General features: G+C 47.1%; 2 protein-coding genes across 3 annotated transcripts; one reads left to right on the top strand and one right to left on the bottom strand.

Moving 5' to 3' along the window:
• Positions 1-8,606: 8,606 nt before the first annotated feature.
• LOC120666595 (zinc finger CCCH domain-containing protein 22-like) lies at positions 8,607-11,364 on the top strand. Its single transcript, XM_039946467.1, is given in 6 exon segments — positions 8,607-9,277; positions 9,354-9,515; positions 9,650-9,835; positions 9,938-10,038; positions 10,137-10,632; positions 11,187-11,364. Coding segments are annotated over 6 exon segments (1,794 nt in total).
• A 3,038-nt stretch (positions 11,365-14,402) lies between these two features.
• LOC120663439 (jacalin-related lectin 3-like) lies at positions 14,403-15,781 on the bottom strand. Of its 2 annotated transcripts, XM_039942255.1 has the most exons (4): positions 15,489-15,742; positions 15,293-15,382; positions 14,921-15,187; positions 14,403-14,833 (listed from the first exon to the last, which is right to left on the bottom strand). In XM_039942255.1, exons 1-4 carry the CDS (start codon positions 15,702-15,704, stop codon positions 14,531-14,533), a joined length of 876 nt encoding a protein of 291 aa, XP_039798189.1. In that variant the 5' UTR covers positions 15,705-15,742; the 3' UTR covers positions 14,403-14,530. The 2 variants fall into 2 exon arrangements, with proteins under 2 accessions (XP_039798189.1, XP_039798188.1); XM_039942254.1 differs by having other exon boundaries at positions 14,921-15,382; positions 15,489-15,781.
• Positions 15,782-16,069: the final 288 nt, after the last annotated feature.

Genomic DNA, 16,069 nt, shown 5'->3' with positions numbered 1-16,069 from the left:
GAACGATATCGAAGCCTTTGAAATATTTCTCCATCATTCTGACGGCATCGAGGTACTCGATGAGCTCTGGTTTTCTTGCTTCTGAGTCCTTTTCAATGTGGTCTCTGACAACCTTCGAATCTGTTCTGACTATGAAGTTTTGATGGCCAAGAGCTTTCATTTTGCGAAGGCCCAGGAGCAAGGCTTGATACTCGGTGGTGTTGTTGGTTGATGATTCGAGGTTGCCGAAGCTTAGACGTGTTGCATATCTTGTTTTTGCTCCCGAAGGAGATTCTATGATTGCAGCAATACCCGCTCCTTCATTGCACCAGACCCCGTCGCAGTGCACGATCCAGGTTTCAGCCGAAGGTTCCTCCTTGAAGATTGGGGATGTCCAATCGGCAATGAAGTATGCCAATACTTGTGACTTGATGGCTGTTCTTCTCTCGAAGTCTATGTAGAACTCAGAGAGTTCCGAAGCCCATTTAGCAATTCTGACTGAGGCCTCTATGTTGTTGAACAAGTCATGCAGAGGTTGATCTATAACTACGATTATCTTGTGAGCTTCGAATAGTGTCGAAGCTTCCGAGCAGACATGACTACAGCATATGCAATTTTCTCTAGCTCTGAGTACAGGAGCTTCGAGCCTGCAAGAGCTTCGGATACGAAGTAGACAGGTAGCTGCTTCTTCTTTCCTTCAACTTCTCTTTCGAGTACGAGCGCTGCACTGATAGCAGAGTAGGATGCTGCGATGTACAGGAGCAACACATCCCTCGGGTCAGGTGAGGTCATTTTGACCATGTTCTAGAGATGGTTTTTGAGTGCCTGAAGGGCTTTGCTTTGCTCGAGGACCCACTCGAATTTGTTTGCATTGTGAATTACCTTGAAGAATGGTAGGCTTCGGCCAGCAGAGCGAGAGATAAATCTGTTAAGGGCTGCTATCCGCCCTGTGAGCTTCTGTACGTCCCTGATGGACTTTGGCTCCTCCATGTTCCAGAGAGCTTTTACTTTGTCAGGATTTGCTTCGATGCCTTTGGTGGACACGAGGCATCCTAGCACCTTTCCTTTGTGAACTCCAAAGATGCACTTGTTGGGGTTCAAGGACAGCCCTGCTTTTCTTAAGCTTGCGAAGGTTTCAGCCAGGTCTGCCACATGGTTACCTCTTGTTGAACTGGTTACTACAATATCATCAATGTAAGCCAGGACATTTCTTCTGAGTTGGTGCTCCAGGACCACTGAAGACATTCTTGAAAAAGATTGTCCTGCATTTTTCAATCCTTCGGGCATCCTCACGAAGCAGTAGGTGCCAAAGGGGGTTATGAAGCTTGTTTTTTCTTCGTCTTCTTTCCTCATCCAAATCTGATGGTATCCGGAGAAATAGTCCAGCAGATACATCAGTTGACTGTTTGCCGCATCATCGACGACTCTGTCGATTCTTGGTAGTGGGAAGTCATCCTTCGGGCAGGCTTTATTGAGGTCAGTGAAATCGATGCACATGCGCCACTTGCCATTCTTCTTTTTGACCGGCACGGTATTTGCCAGCCATGTTGGGTATTTGACTTCTCGAATAACATTTGCATCTAGCAGTCTCTGGACTTCGGCCTTGACTGCTGCGACTTTTTCATCTGCCATTTTGCGAAGCTTCTGCTTCTTTGGCTTGATATTTGGGTTGATATCCAAGCGATGCTCAATGACATCTCTGCTGACGCCCCGTAGGTCACTGGCGGACCATGCAAAAACATCTTGATTCTTGCAGAGAAACTCAAGAAGCTCTTTTTCTTCCTCGGGCTCGAGGGTTGCATTAATGGTTACCATTTTGTCGGGTAGATGTACGTCAAGGGGGACCTTCTTGACTTCGCAGTCTTCCTCGAAGGTTGCTTTCTCATTGTCTCTCTATTGCTCTTTGAAGGTAATAGACTTGTATTCAGTCCGAAGGTTGTGGACTTTTTTCTGGCCTGGGGTGTATCCCCGCTCTATGTCCCGTGCAAGCTGCTGGTCCCTGCGGACGGTGATGACCCCCGTGGGAGCTGGAATCTTCATGCACAAGTACAGTTGATGAACGATAGCTTCGAACTTGTTGATTGTCCCCCTTCCTAGTATTGCGCAGTATGGGTAGGGCATCTCTACCACATCGAAGGTGATGTGCTCTGTTCTTACATTGGCCGTGTCTCTGAAGGACACAGGGAGTGACAGTTTCCCGATTGCGTTCACTCTCTTTCCTCCGAATCCCATTAAAGGGATATCCGAAGGCTGAAGCAGGCTTCAGTCGATGCCCATCTTATCGAAGGTGTCGGAAAATATGATGTCTGCAGAACTGCCAGTGTCAACTAGTATCTTGCCAATCCTCCAGCCCTGAATGTTTGCCTCGATGACAAGAGCGTCTGTGTGTGGGTAGCTGATGAGGTTGACATCTTCTTCGGAGAAGGTGATCGGAGAGTGTGACCACTGGGTTCTTTTGGTTGGACCTTCGGAGACGATGCAATGTACTTGCCTGAAGTAGTCTCTGCGCTGTCTCTTGTTTTCGAAGTCCAGGGTGGAACCTCCGGAGATGGGCATGATCATCCCGAAGGTTGGTAGTGCCGCGGGTTGGCTATTTGTGGTTTGGTTTTCTTGTTTTGGTGGGTGGACGGGGGGTGGTGGTAGCTGCTCTTGTGTTGGTTGAGCTTGGGTGGTGGGTTGACTGGGTTGTGTTTGAGGGTTTGGCTGCGACTGCCAGTTGTGGTTGTAGTTGTAGTTGAACATAGGTGGGTGGTATGCTTGGGTAAATGGGGGGGTGGAACGAACGAAGGTTGTGTGTACTGTATTTGTTGAGGAGTTTGTGGAGTCTGAGGCCATGTAGTATGCCCAACTAGCTTGGCTTTTTTCTCGGACTCCATTCTCTCAAGGGTCTTCTTCTTCTCTGGGCACTGATTTGTTTTATGGTCGGAGTCAGACCCGTGAAAGTGACAGAAGAATTTTTTGGGCTCACGCGGAGGTCCACGACCTCGGCCCCTTCCTCTGTTACGACCTCTGCCCCGTGCTCCGGACGAAGGTTGCTTGTCATTTGAGTGCTGAGGTTCCGACTCTGGTGGTATCATGAAGGGATCAAAGGTTAACTGTTCATCATCATCTTGTGAGGGTTCCACAGGTAAAATGAGTTGCTGAGCTGGCTGTTTCTCTTGCTGCCATGTTTGCTGATTGTATTTTTCTGCCTGACGCATGATTCTTCTTTGCTCTACCCTTCTGCGGTGGTCGGCATTTGATTTCACGTACTTCTCTACTTCTGTGTAGAGCTCCTCCAGGGTCCTCGGGGACCCTCTTGTGAGATGAGAAGCAAGCTGGCCAGGCAGAAGACCTTCGATGCAATTCTCGATCGCATCTTTCTCTGGGAAGTTTGGGATTTGAGCCTTCTTCTGAACGAACCTCCGAAAATAGTCATAGAGAGGCTCGCGGTCGTGCTGTGGGCACTTAAAATCTTTCACAGTATTGGTATTTAGCCTTCTGAATCCATGGAAGTCCTGGAGGAGCCTTCCTTTCAGCTGGTACCAGTTATTGATTGATTGTTGAGGAAGGTATGAGTACCAGTTGGCCACAGAACCTTCGCAAGCCATGACGAAGGACTTGGCCATGGTTGAGTCGTCACCTCCGGCCGAAGCGATGGTTTCTTCGTAGGCCATGAGGAACTGGGTTGGATCAGTTATTGCATTGTACTTGGGGAGCTGTGTGGGCTTGTAGCCGAGCGGCCAAGAAGTTCACTGCAGAGCGACTGAGAGTGACGAGGTCGGGTCAAATGGGAGGTTGACCGGTGGTGGCCTTCGGTCTTCATTGTGAGCGAAGGTTGTCTGGTGGATGACGCGGTTTTCTTGTTGGACAGAACCTTCGGCATTTCTTGTATGCCCTCTGCAAATTCTCAACTTCCGCCTCCGTTTCTGCTAGTTTGCGCCTGTCCTCGGCTAGCTTGTTTGCCTGGTCCAGTGCCCTCTTTTTGGTGGTGAGCTGAGCTTCGATGTTCCTTTTCTTCATTTCAAGGGCCTTGAGCTTGAGTACTACTTCTGTGAGCTCCGCGGATTGGATTTGATGAGCTTCGGTGTTTTCGGTGTCATCAACCGGATCTCCATGAACAGCTTCGTTGGTGATGTCTTCCATTCGTGTGTTGGCTTCGTGCTGCGGTGTAAAGCCGTCGAGGACATGGCCAGGCTCAGTGGTGTTGCTTGTGGTGCCGGCTGGGGCTTTCTTCTTCGCTGGGGCCATCGAAGGTTGTTTTTCGAGCTGGGACGGTGGGCGCCGCTGTTGGGATCTCAGCTTCTTAGATGCCCAAACATGGAGCATGAACAGTATGAAAATGACAATGAAGGTAGGCACTTAATTCTCCAGTAATAACTAGAAAATTCAACCCTTTACACTGTGGAGAGAGGGGGCTATTTATACCCCTAGCCCTCGGCCAGGTTTTCCTAAATTGCCCCCTTCCAACTCATTTATAACTCACAGCCGGTTTTGGGGTAAAATTACAAGGTGAGAGGTACACAAATCCGACATTCTTACGTATTCACGTTTTACACGCACGCCTACACCCGACGAAGGTCTTCACGTCCTTCGGGGTACTTCGAAGGTCACGGCCCTGAAGGTTCTGTCTTTGAGCGATTAGCCGTCGCCTTCGTTGCCGAAGGCGATCCCCTTGGTCCCGAAGGTCCTGACCTTTAAGTTTGTGCTTCTGAGTGACCATTCGTCACCTTCGGCCGCCCGAAGGTGGGATCCTTCGTTTGTCGCAGGTCTTGGTCTTTAAGCTTGTGCTTCTGAGTGACCATTCGTCACCTTCAGCCACCCGAAGGTGAGCTCCCTGGCCTGGGCGATCTCGGGAGCGACCGTCGCCCTTCGGATATGCTCGTCTTCCTTCGTTGGAGCCCTGCAAACGAGTTAGGGAGCATTTCCGAGGGTGGGAGCCTATCCGAAGGTCCAATTCCCAACAAGCAGGTTTATTATTTGGTTGTCTTATACTTTTTGACAGGCGTCTGTGTCCAATAATAATAAGAGCTTTGCACACGTACGAATGAATGGCCTGCTGAGATGATCTGTACAGGATGCATGGTGCTAGCTAGCTGATCGATGAGAGCTTTCCATGGAAAAGCATGCCTGATCGATCTAGTTGCGGCCTCCATCTTCTGGGCCGGCCTGGATCGATCTCTGCAGGCCAAAGCTGCTTATTCATTCACTCGTTCACAGTGTTTTTTTTTCTATCTCTCCCTTTTCTTAGAGAGCTACTAGTACTCAATCTATCGCTGTTCCGCATGCAGCAATAATAATGCGTTGCCTTTTCTTTTCTAAGCTAGCATACTAATTTATCACCAATCCGTGCTCCTGCACGGCTGAAATCTCAAGAAACATATATAGGAGTAACCACTAATTATAAGGTTGTGGAATAATACCATGCATTTTGCCTACACTATAATTTTTTTAATTTCCTCTAGAAAAGAATTGAATTATCAGTATATATAATAGTATACTTTGGTTTTACAAAAAAAAAGTGTGTGTGCTTACGGTTAAACAATTAATGTAGATGTATCATAATGTTTTGGCCACAATAAATTTCCTGTACAACCAAATAATATTGAAGATATATAGTGCTGTGCTTTGTTTTTAAAAAAATAAATTTTAATTGAAAATTATTATACTCTAATTAGATAATTAAAGTCTACTGAATTGATGATCGGATGTTTCTAGTTTTTATAAAAAAATTATTTATTCAAGCTTGACACGTGCAAAGAATGAAAGCCGGAGGATAGGTCACCACTCACCAGATATGTGTATATATCTGCATGTGCGTAATATTCGTGTATGTTTTTTTTTCTTTTGAGATTATGCATTCGCGTATGTGGAGAGATGAGAGATGTACCAGGCCGGCTTATTCACCTCGCGGTCCACATAAGCCCAAAGATATTTGCCTCTTTTCTTTTTTGGTCTAGGAGCCGGCCCATTAGTAGGTGGCCCAGGCACGCCTTACCAAAGCCCACCAGCACCAATTCCCTCCCACTTCCGCACCACACCATCATTCTTCTTGTGTTTGCACAGAACCCAGAACGAACTAGCTCAGCCCTTATGATTGTTTGCATGTGTCGCATCCAAAGTTTCTTTCTAAGAGTATCTAGTCCTCTCTGAAATCCGAAGTTTCAGAGTTTAAGTTCAGTACTCAGCCGGGATCAGAATTGGGCACATACAGTACCCAATAAATACATACTACCAACAATCAGATTGCTCCTACTTAATTCCCCCACATTTAATTTCCTACTCCAACACTATTCTCTTTGCAGTACGCCAAAAGACGCACTCGATCGATCGAGGTTTGGATTCATGCAGATGCTAGCTTAGGTTAGTTTCAGTGTACAATTTCATAGCACAGTTATCTAAACTGAAACTAGGTAACTGTGTTAGATAATAATGCTATGAAACCCCATTAAAACTAGCCTTAGGTAGCATGTATTTCATGCAAGAAAAAAGAGCTAAACTTGCAAAAACTAAACTGAACTACTCGAGGCCAGCTAGCAGTAAGGCCAAATACATGCATGTTTGTCGTCCGTCGGCCCGGCTTTATCAATTTCCAAGGTCGATCGCGTCCAAATGCCAGTAAGGTCTTGCATGCATACGCAGCCGTTTCTTTGTCGCGTCGATCTGAAAAATAAAACCGATCGACTACGTCTTGCATGCATTAATTGGCACGCATGCAGCAGCGACTCACGCAACTGCAAGCTGTATGCATGTGCGTACGTACGCCCTGATTGACTTGTTTGAAACAAAGGCAATCAAAGGCTATATATGCAGTGACGCACACGAGTGCTGTTTCGTGTGAGCTCATCAGCCTGGCTTGCGTCCATCGAATGAGGCATCAAGGTCCCAGTTAAGAACAAAACAGCAGTTTTGTTTCTTGCAAGGCAGCCCGGCCGGAACTGAAAAACAGGACTGAGACTGCTCGTTTCCAAGAAAAACTGAAAAACAGGACTGCTTGTTTCCAAGAAAAAAAGGACTGTTTGTTTCCAATACACGAAAGTCCTACAATAGACACACCATCTTTTTTCTGCGATAAAATTAAGTTCCAATAAATCCAAATTCTAACGAAGCGTAGTCACCTATATTTACTACCTAACTTGTAAAAAATCTTTGACAACCATCTAACTATTACATTTTGCTTTGAGATACAATTTGTGCTTGCACAAGATATGTGTAAACTGTTAGCGATTGAGCCAAATCATATAAGCGAACTAATTGTAGTAACACATAAAAAGGTGGTCTAATACTCCTTAGAACTAGTTGTACACGCCAACTACTAGCAACAACCTTAGGAGAAGTGCCAAATCATGTATACTAATTGCCAAAAAAGAAGAAGTGCCACACCTAAGAGTTTTTTTTTTGCCACTGGTTCAAATTTTGGAACTCCTCCCACTAACAATGGTTCTACCACCGAACAAGCATTGCTGCTTAATATGAGTAAGCAACTAAGTGTGATGTTTAATATAAGTATAAAACAAGTCACTAGAAAATTAAAGTGTTTGTTGACATGCAATTCCTAGGGATAATGAAACGGTTATATACATGATGAAGACCATATAAATATTATCAATGGAAAAATTAAGTTACGAGGCTTGGAAGAAATTTTCTATATTAGTGTATACCATTCATGTAAGAAACTAATAATTATTTGTTTAGGACTTTAGAAAAAATAAGATGTATCATTTTTAAAGAAAGCCTCAACTCCTAATGCTTTGCTCAACCATTCTAGTAATTGTTTTTTCCCATTTAAAATATATTTCTATTGTTTGGGGAGAGTATCACTAACAGCCAAGAAATTAGGAGGAGAACAATCACCTTGTCTTTCCCACATAGGATTCCAATTCTAAAACAAAAATCTATTCCAACTACCTAATTATTGCAGTGCTCTTGGGATTTTATTTCCTTTTGAAATTGGGATGCCATTTCTACTTGCACAAAAGGTTGTAAATTGCTGGAGCCTAGTCATATGTGCCAACAAATAGTAATACATAGAAAATCTGTAGAGTACTCAGAGACAAAGATGTATATGCCAACGGCTAGTAACGTTAGGTAATTATGGCTCTTAAATAAAAAGTTGAAAAACCCCGCTCCTCGAGTTTTCCCACCGTTGGTTGAAATTTTGAACTTCTCGCACGGACTGGTCTTACCCATTCAACGGATATTATTACTACTACTAATATGTATATTTACATCCACAACGCTCGGTAGCAAAAAAAAATGCAACCATTAGCATCAAAATCAAAATATGAACCTCACCGATCATTCATCCCTTGTTCGAAATCAAAGCATATCTTTGGTCCTTGACTCCTTGTCACGCAAGAAAACAACCGCTCAATTCAAATTCAGCACCAAAATTTTCCTAAAACATTGACGGAGGGAAACGGAACAGCCAGTTGTGTGGACTGTGGAACCCAACGAGCCTATTTTAATTCACGGTGTCACACTGCTAGCTTTTTACAACTGTGCCCCTGGCTCCTCTCCTTGTAATCCCCCTATTTTCACCTCCCTTTCCTCCTCTCCGTCGACCCCCCCCCCCCCCCTCAAGAAGAAGAAAAAAACCCCACCACCTGATAAGAACAGACGCGCTCCTGCTCCCCACGGCAGGCGCCATGGACGCCTGGGAGGCCACCAAGGTGGTGTTCGACCGGGTGCGCGCACTGGACCCCGACAACGCCTCCAAGATCACGGGCCAGCTCCTCATCCATGACAACAGCAACAAGGAGCTCATCCGCCTCGCCTTCGGCCCTGAGCACTTCCTCCACGCCTTCGTAGCCAGCGCGCGCGCCGACCTCACCGGCAAGCCTGAGTCCCCGCTGTCGCCCATGCTCGGCCCACTACAGACCAGGCCACCCTGGGGCTTCCCGAGCCCTGGAAGCTGCGACCATCAGTCGCCGACGCCTTTCGCCGGCGCCGACCATGTCGGGTATGATGGCGGCGATGCGTTCTACCCCGAGAATGAGCACGACTGCTGGTCCCCGGTGAGCGGCGGCCACCGCTGGAGCTTCTCGCTGAGCGACGCCGAGGTGGCTGTGTGGAGGCCGTGCATGTACTCTGCGCGTGGCTATTGCAAGTACGGCTCCTCCTGCCGGTTCCTGCACGGCCTGCCCGAGGACGACGCGGCGGCGAAGGAGCGTGAGATGGAGGCCATGCGCACCAAGGCATTGGCCACCGGGCGGCCGCAGCAGCTCATGGCGCCGGCGTTCCCCTTCTCGCTGTTGCCGCCCAAAGGCATCAACCTCAACTTCTTGCTCCACCACCACCAGCAGAACGAGCCGCAAAGGTGCCATTTTTACCACCCAAGATTGCATTTTGGTCTCTGTCTTGTGTCCTTTCCTAATTTTGCATTGCTGTTTCAGAGTGGCCATGCTGATTGGCGGCGGCGACATGCCCAGGTTCCCGGTGCGCTCGGCTCGGATGGACTGCTGCGACCTCATCGCCAGCCCCGCCGCGCGGCAGATCTACCTGACATTCCCGGCCGACTCCATCTTCAGTGAGGAGGACGCGTCCAACTACTTCAGGTACCGAGCACGCCGCCATTGTTGCATTCTATTTTGTTTGCATTGTCTCCTAGCTAGTAGTCCAGACTGTCCAGTAATGGATGACTCTGACGAAATCGATTGATCGTGATGCGCCTTTGGTTGCGATCGAGCAGCATGTACGGGCCGGTGCAGGACGTGCGCATCCCCTACCAGCAGAAGCGCATGTTCGGCTTCGTCACCTTCGTCTACGCGGAGAGCGTGAAGATCATCCTGAACAAGGGCAACCCGCATTTCGTGTGCAGCGCGCGCGTGCTCGTCAAGCCATACAAGGAGAAGGGCAAGGTCCCCGACAGGTTCAGGTCCGTTGCATCTCCCATCCTGACAATGCACGTTGCTTGTCTCTTAACAATTTCTGCTTCTAAAGGAACTTTTTGATTTCTTTTATTTTTGTCTGATTGCAGGAAACTGCAGCACCCGCACCATGGGGACTTCGCCGGCTGCACGTCGCCCACAGGATTACTTGATTCCAGGGGTCCCTTTGATCTGCAGCAGCCACAGATTGGTGAGTAGTAATCGTTCTCTTTTCTGCCTGCATGTATGCTTGCTACATTTCTTTTGCAGATTGCAGGTGTTTTGACATGCTGATTTTGCAATTGTTAGGACCAAGGACGATGATGTACCGGAACATTGTTGCTAACCATGAGGCGTATCTGAGGAGGAAGCTTGAAGAGCAGCAGCAAGCGGCCGAGCTGCAGCAAGCCATTGAGATGGAGGGACGCCGGTTCATCGGGCTGCAGCTCCTTGACCTCAGGAGCAGGGATCACCATCTTGGCTCCCCCATGCCTCTTGGACAATCTCAAGGTCAACTTCTTAACCCAGACAAGTTCTTGGCTCTTTTTCATCAGTGAGGTGCTTCCATGTTGTGACTTCCATGGTTTCTGGTTGTAGATATGAAGCTGAATAGTACTAGGCTTTCCATGAGTGCGCCTTCAGCTGCTGCTATCTCTGCAACTAATGCAGAAGGCAAGCACGAGGAGCAGCAGGTAGAGGATGGTGATGCCAGTCCCAAGCAAACGGTCAGCCTTGGGGAAGATGAGAAAAGGGAATCTAGTCCTGTGAAAGCAACACAAATTGTTGCTTGTGGCTTCCAAGAAAGGTAAGATTGTTGTTGTGGAGTAAAATATTTACAAAATAGGCACTAAGGTCACAAGCTATTTCTTTTATGGGAAAGGAGTGGGAAAAAGGCAGCAAAGAGAAACAAGGCAAACCTGGTTGATATTTGTAGTCCTGCTAAACTTTTCCCACTTCTATCATTGACTCTAAATTTGCCTGTCCAACAAATTGTTGCTACAACTTATGTATGGTTATAGTGTGTCAAAGAGGTGCTAATATGTGATAGCTAATCAAGCATTCTTTTTGTCTATATGCTCTATTTATTCTCTGGCTTAAAGCTAATGCGCCTCTAAAGGGAATTGTTAAAGGATGTGAGGTGGATAGGGTGTTAGAGTGGCTGGTGATAGGTTCTCTTGATTGGAAGTAACAAAAGGGGAAAAGAAAAGCCATGGTAAAGGGTAGGGGAAAGGAGAAAAGAAACTAATGACCACAACTATTGGCTAATGTTAAGCAGTATCTCGGTGCAACTTGTTCCTTTTTTTGATTTGGTTTTGATCTTTCCAGGATTGATATGTTCCTTGTGTGTTTGAATTGTAGTGGCGTGGTGGATGACATTTTGCCCGAGAGCCCCTTTGCATCTCCCACCAAGGCCTCTATTGATACTCATACAATAGCTCACAATGGCAACAGCAACAACAGCAGCGCTCATCATGTGGCTTCATCCCTTTTCCCACCTACATCCACCCTTGAGCTGCCCCCATACAGGTCCTGCTGAGTTAACCCAAAATCGAAAACCGATTGGATACCTGAAACCCATTTTATATGGTAACATAGTAAGAGCAATAAGTACTTTCTATAAACATATACATATTATATAACGTTCACATGCATAAACAAGATAAATAGTAAATAATTTTCCAAGTCAACTTAGAATAAATTTAATAGTCTAAGTGAACAAAGTTATTATTAAGTATACTATAAAACATGAGTTTTTATTGTAAACGATTATCCGATCCATTGGGTATCCATTGGCGAAAAACCAAATCCAAAACCAAACCCAATAAGTTTCTGGCCCCGAACCCGAAAACCGTGGGTGAGAAATCATCCCCGAACCAAAAAAACCGCTAGACCCGAAATCCGCGGATATCAAATCCGAAACCGAACCATTGCCATCCTTAGTTGGGCTAAAACTGAATTTTAGACACAGTTTGTTTCTCATTATTTACAAGAAATTGCAGCAGGGTGTTTTGTTATTGCTATTCATGTCGTAAGAAAGATTGATTGCCTCTATGTTTCTTCAGGTTTTCTGCTGGGCATGAAGCGATTGGCATGTGAATACAGAGCAAAAGGGGGTCTCCGTTCCTCTAATCTGGGAGTAAGTATCAACAGCCTTGTCTTTCTTTATGAGAGTCCTGTAGGCCTTGCTCAATCATAACGTAAAACTTGCTTCCGGCCCCTCCTGATGGTTGTTCTAATAGTATTTTTATGTGTTGTCTGCAGGAACTATCATCATGACCCCTTCAAGTGGAAGAAAGGGTAACAACAACAGCAACAAATTAAAGAAACAAATCTAGGTTGTTTTAGCTCTAGGTAAATAATAGTCATTTAGTAGCTCCTGCCCGTATCAAGAACAATGATCAAAAGGTCCATCTCGTATGCTCGTCTGTAGTATGGATCTCAGAATGATACAGGTGATCAAACCATAGATGGTGCAGTAGCTAGTAACTAGTCCCGGCAGCATACAGACATCCAAAGAAATCATATAGGGTAGAGAGAGGTAAAGAAGAGGACAAAAGCCAGACAGAGATGGTGTCGCAGCTGCAGAAGGAAAAGTGACGCAGCAGGAGGGGTACAAGCTCGTGACCAGAGCACTCACGGGTGCAGAGAATCACCTCATGAGCAATTCAGAGACCCGTCATCCGTGTTCTATTTTGGCCATTGCTGTTGTCATGTATGCTTGCCGCACTTCTTGGTCTGTGCATCTCTTTTCATCCTTGTGGTGGAACAGCAGGACTTTTTTTTAAAAAAAAGGAACAGCAGGAGGAAGTAGACAAAGAAATGGAGAAGTAATTAGTAGTCATATTTATCTCAGTTCATATTTTGTGATTGTTATATTCTGAAGGGGTTAGGTTTGCTCTAGATTTACCTTAAAGGGAACTGTCGCTGCTTATCTGATGCTCATGGTTGAAATCTGCTTAGGCCCTGGAAAGATTCACAGGCTGCACCATGTAATTCGGAAATATTTGTGCAACCACTAATACCATGCGACTAGTAATGTGTCTAAATTTTTTCTAAAAGAATGGCATTTTTTGGAAGGGATTACTTAATTTGGTTGACCTACGTGTTGCATTATCATACAACTAATTATTATGCTCATGGTTGGATTGGGGTAGGCGCTTGGATTTTCATCTCAATCCTCAAGCCTGGTGAACCAGCGATCCGGGACGCTGGATCGCGTGTGGCGGCGAGGAAGAAATTCGTGTGCCGATGGGCTCGGGTCCATTTTGGTCTCATCCCTAATTGGTCTTCTAGCCACTGCTTTTAGGGTGTGACATCGGCTGTCGCTCCAAGAGATAGCACTGCCAAGCTCATTGTCATCTGCATTAACTGAATAAAAAATTGATACTACTAAATGTATAAAGTTTTCCTTTTCCAAAAAATGCTACTAAATGTATTATATGATGCTCAATAATATATTTTGAATGTACGTGCCTGCCACACGCACACTTTGCTAGTTTCACATATGCTTTCAATAGTTTATATTCCATAACTTACAAAGACCACCTTGAAAGTAAAACAAATTACAAGCAAGTCCTTGCAAATTTCTCCCGATGGTCCCAATCGCTGACGGTTGAACCTGCTGCCTGTGAACTTGTGAAGCCGACCACTTTGCTGATGAAGAACATCAGAAATTTTCAAAGTCACAATGAGCAGCATGTCAGGGGCACCAACATGCTTTGTGAACATCGAACATACAGGCCAATCATCGCCGGATAGCAGGGGTCTGGCGCCTCAATCACCAGCGGCCCCTTCTCGCCGAACAACAAGTCGCCCAGAGGGGGAATGAAACCACCAGTAGCTGTGGGAAAAGAGAGTCAACCCGATTTCTCAGCGAGTTGGTGGAGTGCGGGCTTCCCCCCTTTCAGAAGAGAAGTATGCAAGACTCGTACTCTGCCATCGGAGATGGGAGAAACGAACTCCAAACCATCGGAGTCAAAGTAGAGGAAACAAAAGCTCCTCATAGCATCCTCGCCAAATCCAACACTACCGTTGCCGTCGGAGAGGTACTGGAGGGACAAAAGAACCGGCCGGCTATATAGAGCGACCGAGAGCAACACAACATATGTCATCTCATCCGTACGAGGAACCACGCTAGAGGCCAATGGAGATGAAGCTGAAGCTGCCGGCGCCTCCTCTAGAGAAGCTCAAAAGAAGCCCAGCTTCGCGGCACGAACCTCACGGAGAACCTAAAAACTACTACCTCTATATAGTAGGACTATACAAATCCGCCGCCAATCCAACCATGGCCCCTCCTCATCCGACACCAACAAAGGCGTCGGAGACGAGGTAGCGGTCGAATCGGCGGAGGAGAGGAAATCGCCTCTAGTCTCCGATCTAAATTGTAGCGCGAGCCCGACTAAAATTAGCCGCGAAGCTACTATATGGGCTCAGGTTGGATATCTATATATCTACATGACAGCCCATGGGCCCCTTACCATAAGAATGTATAAACTGGCCCATTTCTTTGCACCAAATGCCATCACTTATTATCCTGCAGTAGCAGTGCCCAACAGCTTAATCAACGAAAGAACATTGCCTGATCCCACACTTGCTTTGTTTCTGTTTAGCGCTTCATCGTGCAAAGGAACATCATCACATCAGCACAAGCAGGATATAATATATATAGTTTATTCCGTCATAATATATATATTCCTGGCGTATTAATGTTCCGGGTATCTTGTAGCCGGCCGGCCGGGTTTGACAATCGAGGATCTTGGCTTGACGTAGACCCCGACGGCATCGAGAAGCCAGCCGGAGCGTCCCCAGAAGCCGACGATGCTGGCGCCGTCCGCAGCCGGCACGGAGAAAGGCGTCCCCGTCGCCGCAGTGTTGCCGTATGGCCCATACGTCCTGCCGGTGCTGCTGCGGAAGGTCAGCGAGGTGATGACAACATCGGAGACGCCTCCAAAACGCCCGATCGTCCCCTCCACTGCAGTGACATGCTCACCTGCGGACAGCTTGATCTGCATATATATGTGCAAGAGAGCAAAAGTTACGACGAGATCGATCGAGCAAGTTGATCATTGGGGTTTTTATACCGATCGACTTACCGCGGCACGATGTAACTCTGCGGATTGGTGGCGGCCCCATGGACCCGCCAGTCGGATTCGGTTGTCTCCGGTGCCGGCGCCGGCGAGGGAGTAGGGGTAGGAGTACTCGCAGGCCAAGGAGTGGATGCCACTTATGGAGTGATGCAAGATGATGCTATGGAGGCGAGGAGCGCTGGGGCCGCGCATGTAGAAGGGCTGCCCGCCGGATCCACCCCATGGGCCAACGCTCATCACGCCACGAGGCGAAGTAGTCCGATTTGTGTGGGCCTGCTTGGGGTTAGCACTGCTAGAGTTATCCCATGACAGAGGTATGTAGGGATGCTGCTGATTTTTAGCTGCTGCTGAGCTTTCTTCGTGACGAACGCGGCTCACCGGAACGGGCTCCCACACCACCTGCGCTACGCTGCTGCCTTGCCGTCGTCCCGGTCCCCAAATATTATTCATGTTGGTATCCCAAAGCTCCTGAATGAAACAAACAGATCGATCCTTATGAATGAAAAATCAGCTTCCTTTAGCAACAGTTAGTGCAGTATTAGTACGGCCGGCGGCCGGCCGGCCGGCGTGCTACCTTTGCGAGGTAGGCGAAGGCCCCTCGGATGCTAAAGCTGACGCTGACGCCGTCCGGCCTCCTCTCGAGCGCCCGGCCCAGCTGGATGCCGACGAGGAGAGCACCCGTGTACATGAAGAGGGGTACCACCATGACGAGCACCACGGCAGCCCCGGAGAGCTTGAGCTTTGCCATCCCCAACAGCGGGGTCCTCTGTGTTCGGTTCAGAAAAAGCATTGCCGCCTCCACCACTTCTGACTTCTCTTCTCTTGGATATCGATCCATATATATGGTCGAGCTGGATGCTGGCAGAAGCAACAAGCTATCGATTAATTCAATTTAATTGTCATTATCGTCGCCTCTTGTCTCTATCAATCAGCTGGCGGTGCAAACACGCTGATCGGAACATCCAAGGAAACAAGATTAGTATTAGCCCCCGGGTAGCGACTTAGAAATATTTTAGCTCGGGTTCAGCAACCAGTACCCTTCCACACTATTATTGTAGATTGTAACTCCCAGAGGCGACAAATGGAGGACCACACGGTCTATAGGAGCCACAACATGCGTCAATAGTCTAAAAGTAATTTCAAAATCTGTAAAGA

This window comes from Panicum virgatum, chromosome 3N (assembly GCF_016808335.1).
Source record: "Panicum virgatum strain AP13 chromosome 3N, P.virgatum_v5, whole genome shotgun sequence".
In the NCBI taxonomy this organism is placed as follows: domain Eukaryota; kingdom Viridiplantae; phylum Streptophyta; class Magnoliopsida; order Poales; family Poaceae; genus Panicum; species Panicum virgatum.
Note: the sequence above shows the minus strand (reverse complement) of the source record. Positions and strands in the feature narration are given on the sequence as shown.

Excerpts from the sequence above, each read along its gene's own strand:
- LOC120663439 (XM_039942254.1), bottom strand. The coding sequence starts at position 15,752 with ATGGATCGATATCCAAGAGAAGAGAAGTCAGAAGTGGTGGAGGCGGCA. Across the intron at positions 15,383-15,488 it reads CCTTCGCCTACCTCGCAAAG|GAGCTTTGGGATACCAACAT; the intron begins GTAGCACGCCGG and ends TGTTTCATTCAG. Across the intron at positions 14,834-14,920 it reads CAGAGTTACATCGTGCCGCG|ATCAAGCTGTCCGCAGGTGA; the intron begins GTAAGTCGATCG and ends ATATATATGCAG.